The sequence below is a fragment of the Gavialis gangeticus genome, unplaced genomic scaffold (genome assembly GCF_001723915.1).
Source record: "Gavialis gangeticus isolate Ggan-Ray unplaced genomic scaffold, GavGan_comp1, whole genome shotgun sequence".
Lineage (NCBI taxonomy): Eukaryota > Metazoa > Chordata > Crocodylia > Gavialidae > Gavialis > Gavialis gangeticus.
In genome coordinates this window covers 27,595,538-27,605,817 of record NW_017728992.1, presented here as the reverse complement: position 1 = coordinate 27,605,817, position 10,280 = coordinate 27,595,538, and the positions used below count along the sequence as shown (strand labels likewise).

General features: G+C 44.1%; 1 protein-coding gene across 1 annotated transcript in view; it reads left to right on the top strand.

Moving 5' to 3' along the window:
• CDH18 (cadherin 18) overlaps positions 1–10,280 on the top strand; it is a 627,153-nt gene that overhangs the window by 535,118 nt on the left and 81,755 nt on the right. The window contains exon 8 of the mRNA XM_019521435.1: positions 9,078–9,331. Coding sequence (XP_019376980.1) covers positions 9,078–9,331 — 254 coding nt within the window. The remainder of the gene's footprint in view (positions 1–9,077; positions 9,332–10,280) is intronic.

The window sequence follows — 10,280 nt, the reverse complement described above, 5'->3', positions numbered from 1 at the left end:
CCCTTTCACGTCCTGAATCCTTGCTCCAGGTAAGCAGTAGTTCTCGCGTGCCAAGGGGTCCTGGCGACAGATGGCGCCCTCCATACCTCTCAGGATGGAGTTGCCAATGATGATCACACGATGCTTTCTCCTCCTGGCCTACTTGTCTCCTTCAGCCTGCATGGGATGTAGGGAGTGTGGAGTTGCCTCCCCCCCATTTCCTCCTCCTCCAGGGCTGCCAGGGCCTCATACCTGTTCTCCAGCCGGACTGGAGGAACTGGTGCTGCTGTGTTACGAGCAGTCCTGGCACGGGAGGTGACCGTCTGCCACTTAGCAGTGGAGGGCACTTCTTGAGGTGCATCCCCCTTGCTCGTACAACCCTGCAGGGAAAGAAAATATCTGTCAATTTCTTCCTCTGCCTCTCAGATTCCCCTCAGCCTGCTAACCTCCTCCTGGAGCTCCTTCACCTGCGCCTCCAGGGCCCTAAGGCGGGCGCCTGCAGGACAGGTGTGGGGGTCCCCAGTCCCTGCCCCCCTCCCAGGCCTTGCTGGGCAGCTCCCTCAGGCCAGGGGGTTGGGGGACGCCAGCCCCCCCATGGGCTCCGTCTGGGTGGAAGCCTCAGACAAGACCCGGGAAAGCTGCGCCCCCCGGGCAGGGGCCCTGGCAGCACTTCGTGTTGACACCATCGTGGGAGTTGCTGCCTGTTTCTAGCTGAGTGCGGTGCCTCCTTTTATGTACTTCAGGGCTCCACCCCTGAAGTCTTCCGGACCTGACAGTTTACAGTCTTCAGTAGGGCCCGGGGAAGCTCTTTTCCCCCACCCCTCAGGAAAGGGGCTTGACTTTATTTCTCCTGCTGCCTCCTGATTCGTGGATGGGCTCCACTAATCAAAACAGCAGGATCTCAAGCCTGGGACTCAGCCCAATCTCTGAAAGGTGAGCCTGCTACACTAAATTATTTTCAGACTATGCTTTCCATTTGTCAGATGAAATTCACTGAGGACAAATGGAAATGCAAAGTCCTGCACTCAGGATGAAATAATAAAATGCACAATAAGAACTCGGGAAATGAGTGGCAAGGCCTGACTACTGTGGAAAAAGGCCTGGACATTATAGTGAACCACAAGCTGAGACCAAGAAAAATGATTACACATCTAGGAAATGTGATTTAGAAGGAAAGGTTTTAACCCCATAATTATTTAGACTGGAGAAGAGAAGACTAAAGTGGGATTTGTTAACAGTCTTCAGGTGCATAAAGGTTCTTATAAAGAGGAAGGTGAGAGACTCTTCTCTGTATTCACTGGGGACAGGACAAAAAACAGTGGTCTGAAAGTAAATTAACATAAATTTAGATTAGATATTAGAAGGAGCTTCCAAATATGAAGGTGGTTAAGCACTGGAACAGAGTACCTTGATAGACTGTTGAGTCTCTCTCCTTAGAAGATTTTTAGGGCAGGTTAAACAAACACTTGAGAGAGGGACAAGCAAGGATTGGAATAGATGACATCCTACGGACCTTCCAGGCCTATGTTTTTATGTTTCTATGGCAAAACAAGTAACCAGATAACAGCACATTCACTATGACTGTTTCCTAATAAAAATAATGTATGTGCATTTTAGAGACATGAAAGCAAACTGGAGAATTTGTATTGAGATAAAAGCAGTCCCCACTTCAAACAAGTAAAAATCATGAGTGAATATATTCTGTTTGGCAAAGTAATATTTGGGAATGAGTTATTTTTGCACTTTACTTATAACATGACAAGAGTACATACAACCTGTTCTTATATCAACCTACAAAATAATAAGTGGTATGAGTCACTTGTGTATTTAGACAAGAAAGGATATGTTTTGCTGAGCTAATGTGCTTTGAGTAAGCTGAAATTCAATGCTGCAGCAAATCTTGACTTGGCACCACGTGTCCTTATATCCTTTAGGACAGGGGTGGGTAAAATATGGCCCACAAGCCGGCCCACCATGCACTTCCCTCTGGCCCATGGAACCCCTTCAAAATGCATGTAATGGTGGCCACCGCTCTAAAAGCCTCCAGCAGCACCAGCTGCTGGCTGCAGCACCTCAGGCTGTTTACTTGTGAGGCAACCAACCCTGACCTCAGCCTGACCCAGCTGGCCTCGCTCCACCCCTGGCTCAGTCCCCATTTGCAGCTTGAGAGGGGTAGGGTGGGCTGGGCCAGAACCTGTGGCACCCGCGAGGGGAAAAAGTGTCTGGGCCAGCTTCTGCTTTGCTGCACGGGACTGGAAAGGGCCCTGCCCTGCAGGTAAGCTCAGGAAAGTGGCTGCTGGGCAGGCTTTCCCTGTGCTGTGCAGTGCTGCTTGGGCTATGTGGGGTCAGACTGGGCCCGCATTGGGGAGGGGAAGCAGCAGCTGGGCTGTAGCTCTGGCCCAGTCAGCACCAGAAAGGAGAGGTGGCAGCAGAGCCATGTGCCGCTTGGGACAGGATGAGCCCAGCCAGAGCAGCAGGGGCTCAGCTGCACTTTCTCCCCACCTCCGTCAGTCAGTCCCGAGCAACACACAGCTCCGCCACCGCTTCTGCTGGTGGGTGCCGACCTGGCCAGGTGTGTCCAATCCAGAGCATCCTGCAGCTGAAGCCAGCTTCACACAATCTGCTGGGGATGGGACAAGCCCGGCCTGGTCGGCACCGGCCAGCAGAAGCAGTGGTGGAGTCATGTGCTGCTTGGGATGGGACAAGCCCGGCCAGAGCAGCAGGAGCTCATCTGCATTTTCCCCCTACCTGTGCCTGTCAGTCCTGAGCGGCACACAGCTCCACTGCCTCTTCTGCTGGCCGGTGCCGACCTGGATGGGCTCCTCCTGTCCCCAGCAGCATGTGGGAAGCTGGCTTCAGCTGCATGCCGCTTTTCCTGGCTGGTGCCAAAGCAGCTGGGCCTGTCCCATTCAGAGCAGCATGTGGCTGAAGCTGGCTTCCCACATGCTGCTGGTGATGCCTGGCTGGGTCAGCACTGGCCAGCAGAAGTGGTGGTGGAGCCCTCCTGCCTTTCTGGGACCAGCTGGTGCAGGTAGGGGGAAAGTGCAGCAGCATGTGGGGAAGCCACTCTTGATAGGGGTTGGGATGGGCTGGCCAGGCTGCACTGGGGAACGAAAGCTGTGGCTGATCCCCCTGCAGCTCAGGACGGGCGAGGTTCCACAGCACTAGAGGGTGCTGTGCTGGTGAGGGGACCTGGGCCTGGTCTGGCTTCTGCGCCACAGGCAGAGGCAGGCTGGGATGGGTAAGGACCAGGTCATGCTGGCACCAGTGGTTGGTGGGAGGGTTAGGCAGCTTTTGATGCCTGGGACCTGATGGGGTGGACTGGGTCCTTGCTTGTGGGAGGGATCAGGTTCCAAGGCCACCTCTCCAAAAGGAGTACTTCCAAGGGCAAGGGGTTAGGGGGGCAGGACTTCTGGTCCCAAGAGGGTGACCAGGGGGTGGGGCTACCTATGCAGCCCTAGACAGCTCGCTAAAACTCATCAAGCGGCCCTCCACCCAAAATAATTGCCCGCCCCTGCTTTAGGAAAACATAACATCCCTATTGGTTGCATGAACCCACATGTGCGCACATACATGTACAAGTTTGCTACAATATTTTTGTATGTGGTCTCTTGTATTAATGGAAGAGCTGGATGCTTGTTAAAATCTAAATTTTGATCAATTATTTGAATGAGAACCCAAATAAATCATTTATTTTCTGTGTTACTAGCTCAAGAGCTGGGAAATTATTCAAGATAATCTTTGAAAATTTTGTCCCATTTTTAATTGCTATAACAACTCATATGGAATAGCTACACTCTTCTAAGTTCAGAATCAGTTTCTTTCAGTAAGTCAACTAGAAATTGTTTCTGTAATATCAGGGCATAAAACTCCTACTTCTCTTTCACACTTACCTGAAACAATATGCTATACAATATCATGAAGTACATCTGAATATCAAAAGTAAATATATTGGCTTTTTGGGAGGGCGGGGTGGGGTTCTGTTCAAAATGTACAAACTAACTGAAATTAGTATGAAGTTTGGATGCAAGAATAAAACTTTTCAGGACTTCATGCTTGCTTAGAGGCTTGTGTTGTCAACCTAAGTGAAAAGCTTGCATAAGCTTCTCTGAATATTGTTCCTGTCTGATCATAGGAAAGTAGGGCTGGAAGAGATGTCACATGGTCCAGCTTTCTGGTCAAGGTCCCTGCATAAGCTATCTCAGGCAAGTGTCTGTCTAATCTGCTCTTGAAAATTTCCAGGGTTAGAGATTCCACTACTTTTCTAGGTAGCCTGTTCCAGTGCTTTTTGACCACCCTCAGAGTTAAAGTTCCTCCTAATCTCTAACCTACATTTCCTCTGCTGCATCATGAGGCCATTGCTCCTAGTCTGATCTCCAACAGCCACAGAAAAGGTCCATCTCCATCCACTTTATAATTTCCCTTCAGGTGTTTGAAGACTATTATCAAATCCACCCTCAATATTCTTGTCTCCAGAAAAATAACACTAGCTATTTCCAACTTTCCTCATAAATCCTCTTCCTATGCCTCTCATTATTTTTATGAATTCTGAACTCTGTCCAATCTAGCCACATGCTTCTTGAAGTGTGGAGTCCAAATTGGACACGGTACTCCAGGCGAAGCCTCACAAATGCTAAATAGAGTGTAAGAATTATTTTCTTTGATTTACAAGTGACATTTCTGTTAATACAACCCAGGATACTGTTGACTTTTTTCCAATAGGAACATACCATTGGCTTATATTCAGCTTTCCCCCCCCCCCCCCCCCCCCCCCGGTAATCCCCAGGTCCTTCACTTCAGTATTGCAGGCAAGCCAATCATTCCCCAGTCTACATTTCTGCATGCAATTGTTCTCTCCTAACTGCAGGACTTTGCACTTGTCCTTGCTGAATTTCATCTGATTAATTACAGACCATTTTTCTAGTCTGTCCAGGTCATTCTGGATCCTAGCTCTGTACTCTGTTATATCTGAAACTACCCTACTTGGGGTCGTGTACGAATTTGCTAAGCATGCACTCAATCCTATTGTCTAAATCATTTAGGAAGATGTTGAACAATACCAGCTCCAGGATGGACCCCAGGGAAATTGTATTTGATAATTCTTTCCAGCTAGTCATTGATGACTGCTCATTGAGCATAATGATTCAACCAGTTGTGTACCCACCTTACATTATTTTCATCTACTCTGTATATCCTTAGCATGTTTCAGGCCACAGCCTCAAACCTGAGGTCTTGGCCTGGCCTGCGTGACCACTCATCTCAGTCTGCTGCCCTACAGCTGGTCACCCAGGTAAGTCAAGTCTAGCCTGAAGCTCCCAACAGGGCCTATCTCTCTGCCCCACTCACTGGCACTGGAGTGGATGGCCAGGGTCAGCTGACCATCTGTTTCCACCATATAAACCCCTGACTTGAAACAGGAAGTGTCTGGGCAACAGAGAGCAACCTCATCTCAGATTGCTTCACTGTTCCCTCTGGCTTGTGCTGTGACTCTGTTCTCTGCTTGATCCCATGACTTCTCATCCTGATTTACTTTCTAGCTCTGTTCTCTGCTTGGTCTCCTGGCTTCTTGACCTAGCTTTTTCTCTGATTCTGCTCTCTGCCTGATTTCCTGGCTTTCCCACTTAGCTTGTTCTTAGACCCCAGTCGCAAACTGACTTCTTGGCTTTCTGACCTGGATTGTACCTGAATTCTGATCATTCCTCCTGACTCTGGTCAACACCTCAATGTTCAAGTGTCACCAGACCTGGCAATTCAAAACCCAGCATCACAGCTTGTGATAATGTTGTAGGAGATAGTCAAAGACGGTGCCTTGCAATCTACAAAGTCTATCACTTCATCATAGAAGGAAATTGGGTAAGGCAGGCATGACTTCCTCTTGGTTGTTCCTGATCACCTGCTTCTTCTCTAGATGCTTCACAATATATTCCTTAAGGATCTGCTTCATGATCTTTCCAGGTGTCAAGGTCAACTGTTCTGTAATTTTTCAGAACCTCTTTCTTCTCTTTCTTAAAGATGAGCTCTGTATTTGCCCTTTTAACCAATTATCTGAGACCTTATCTGACCTTCACATATTCCCAAAAAGCGTATCCGATGGCTCTGAAATTACTTCAGCCAATTCCTTCAGTATCCTACAGTGCATTCTATCCAGCCCTGCCAATTTGAAAGCATCCATCTTACCTAAGTAATCCCTGTACTTTTTGCCATTACTATGGGATGCTTGACTCCTTCCCTATATTTGTTGCTGATTGCTCTGATCATCTGGTAGCTGCCCTCATTTGTGCAGATGGAAATAAAAATACTTCAGCTTTTTCTGCATCATCTGTAACTAAATTACTTTCCACATTCGGTGGGGGGCCTATAGTTTCTATTACTGTTGACATACTTTTAGAGTCCCTCTTTCTTTTTTGGATTAAGGCCATGATAATTGGCTAAATAATTACAGTCTCATCCTCTTAAGTCACAATGTATGAGATTTTCTAGGACCTTCTATATCTTTTGTTAGAAACACAGTGAGTAAAAATTCCAGAAATTAGAAAGGCATTGCACTTAACACCTATTTCTTTAATTTAGCCTTAGTTTTAGTGTTTTTTTCTTAGGATAACTCCAGTAAATACATGTCTCATTAAGTTTATCCAGATTCTTGCAATCAGTTCCCACAATCAGTCGAGTGCAATCCTAGTCCAAGAAAGTGTAGCCTTTGGTTCTAGCTGAAAACTATGCACATTCTTCAGAAACAGGCAATTCCCACTTGAAACTTTTATTTGTACTCTGCACATTTCAAAAATTACCATTCATTAGGTTGTAAATTAGGTTGACTAGAGTCTTACTCTGACTGAAGTACCGAAGTAAATAATAATATTTCATCATTGATTGTGAATGTCCAGGTAACTGATGGTTGGAAGCTTCAGAGAATGTAGAAATGAAGGCATTGGTAAGTTTTTTGAGAAAATCAGTAGCTTCTGTCTTGAGTCAGTACAAAGTATGTCAGCCATTTGCTGTCCATCAGAATAAATTTAGCAGTGATCAGTGACCCTTCTAGCCAAATCCTTGAATCTAAATCCATTTAAATCAATGATAAACTTTCAACAGGTGGGAGCAAGATGGGTCTAAACTAATGATGGTTCCATAGGTATTTTCCAGGCTTTAAGTCAATAGAACTACAGTATTTACATTCTTTGCTGAATTGAGACCAGAATGGGGCAGTTGTGACTCCCCTACATTGCAAAATTCTTTGATATTATGAAAGACAGAGGACAAAAAGATATGAGCATCTTGTCTATTTATACAAATGATTGAAATTGATAACTAAAAAGCTGTCTGAAGAAAGTTTTGTCTTATTCAACTATTGTGAGTAAAACCTTTCATCTGATGACAGAACTAAACGCAGTCGACCACATTCTGGAATTTCTTTCTTTTTTATTTCAATGATATTACTCCAATAATCAGAAATGTTACTGCAGTTGTAGCATACTACTCATGCACAAGTAGCTAAAATTCAATTTGTACAGGCAGCTTTCAATTTTATATGTCCTAATGTTAAGTATGTGACTGCAAAGTTATTAATATCTTACTATAGTTTAATTTCTATGTAATATTCAAGGAGATGCTCAGAATTGAGAAAAAGAAGGAAACTTTAAATTAGAACATGTACAGAAGGTCAGAAACTGGGCTTCTACAGAAGAAATTGTCCACTCAGAACGAGAGATAAGAGTGGTCTGTCTGATTGTCTTGCCTTTGGTAAAGAAGCCCGATTTCTTATTTCCATCCTGGTAATTTCCTATGAGTTCTATTACTCCCAGGCATTAGACCCAGGAAGCATGTGATCGTACACTTATACCTATTCTGAGAATCACTCAAGTGCATGCTTAAATTTAAGCACCTGCTAAAATTTCCCCTTTTAACAATATACATGAATGCTTTCCTAGACAGGGACACTTTATGAATCAGGTACTTAGGAAATGGGTTAAAATGCATTCTCACTTAAACACACAAATTAATTAGTGGTGAAGCAATTTGATCTGCATATTCACAGTCTTTCTCTAACTGTTTTTAATGTTGGACAATAGAGGGAAAAGCTAAAAAAATATGTAAATAAAAAAAATTCACATTATCCCAGAATGAAGATCAACTGTTCACAAATGGCACCTATCACAAACCCATCCACAGGGCACCCCCAGAAATTCTCCCGACTGTGCTGCCACTTGCCCCACAGACCAAAATCGCCTTAAGATCTCTCCTTATCCCAGCAAGCCTCAACTCCACTGCCCTTTTACTGGACTCTGCAGCTGCTATAAGAGAATCTCTGCCAGCCCTGGATGGCCACCCTGTTGGGTTGTGAAAGAAATTGTAGGTTCCCCTTTTCATAGAAAGGGTTAAACTGGAATCGGTCACCCAGCAATCACTTTTGCCACAGTAAGAAGACAAAACAGCAAATGGAGTGATAATATAAGAGAGAATAATGACACAAGCAAAACTGACCATGGGTTTGGAGATAGAAATAAAAAGACAAGAAAAGTTTCTTACCTTCTCATTTGGCTATACCCTACCTCTCCTAAGACTGCTGTCAATATTTTTAGAGATCAGCCTTCCTGCTGATTCTGCCAGCCATGACAGCTAGGAACCTTAGTTTGCCCAAGCCTGGAATCATCCAAAGACAAAATATATCCCCTAGATAACTTCCTAAATCACTTCTAACTACCACCACCTGACCCCCCAGTCAGCATTCTCATGAGTCACCAGAATCCTCTAAAAAATTCTGGTCACTCTGGGGCACCTGGAATTCTGTTGGCTGGTGGGCCATTTTTCTCCAATGCCTTTTCTATTCAGGATTTGATTTCACATGGTGAATCCCAAAGGCAGCTTGATTTTGGTGTGAATCTGCAGTAACTACTTTCTGTTATACTCTGGTCTGTGTTTCCTGAGAGATCTTTGCTTTCTACTATGTGTATCTACACATTGCTAAATGTAGAAGTGTCTACCATCTTAGAACAGCTGTCCCATAGGTTACAGTCTTTCCAACAAGTTGAAAAGAAAATTTTATTGTGAGCAATTTAAGTCAAAGCATACTATGGTAATGTCATGTCTCTTTTCTTTCACAGCCACTCAACTATGAAAAGAAGAAATCCTATACACTTAATATAGAAGGTGCAAATACCCATCTTGACATTCGCTTCTCACATTTGGGACCATTTAAGGATGTAACTATGCTGAAGATCATTGTTGGAGATGTGGATGAACCTCCACTTTTCACCATGCCTTCCTACATTATGGAAGTTTATGAAAATGCAAAGACCAGGACTGTTGTTGGCACAGTGACAGCACAAGATCCCGACAGTGCTAACAGCTTAGTAAGGTATGATAAGTCCAAGTACTGAATTTACCTACTAAATAATGGGATCTGAAATGTGTAGGATGATCTCTCTCTTTAATCTATGCTAGACAAATGTAGGGGGAGTCTATTGTAAAAGGGAACAATGAGATATCTTTGTTCTTCCAGAAACAAATCATTTGGACAAAAACACACCCTTGAACAGGCAATACCTATTGGTATAAAAACACATCCAGACTGATATCATTGCTTTGTTGTCCTGCTGGTAAAAAAATACAATACTTAGATGAATCTACCATCCAAGTAAGTTCACACTTTATTTTGGTGTCAGGAATGATCATTACAGAAATGATCACAGGAGCTATTAGCCTAAATAACAGCCCTCAGGGGCAATCATTTTTTAAATTCTTGGTAGTAAAACCAAACAGCAAGTAACCAAATAGAACATATATTTTTATTATCTGCGAGGAGGTGGAAAGTCCCTTTCTCCTACATTGCCCTGTAGCGTTTCAAGCATAACTTTCCATTCTTCATATAAGCCCAAACTGAAAGATGTTAAGTGTGTCCAGCTCTGTGTGTAGGTAGATGTAGCTAGTAGTGATAGCATAATTGAGGAGAAGAAGGCTATTGTACAGTTTTTTTCAACCTACAGTGTCATCACAATCTTTATATGCTGCCTTCTTCAAATACAGGATGGTGAACACTGGGTCCAAAGTTTTCTGTTCCAGCTTTGAAATGCAGTGAGGTTTTTCACTTTTTAAAAAATATTGTCTTTCCATTACTTCTGGTTATTTCCACTCTTCAGGATTTTCAGAAGTTTTCATTAAGTTTGTTTCACACTTCTAAAATCAGTGACCTTATTACTTTCTTTCTAGCTTCTCTTATTTATCTTATCTGCACATTTTATTGTGCTTACTTTAGTGACTCTATTTTTTTTCATAGTTTCATAGATTAAGGGTCGGAAGGGACCTAG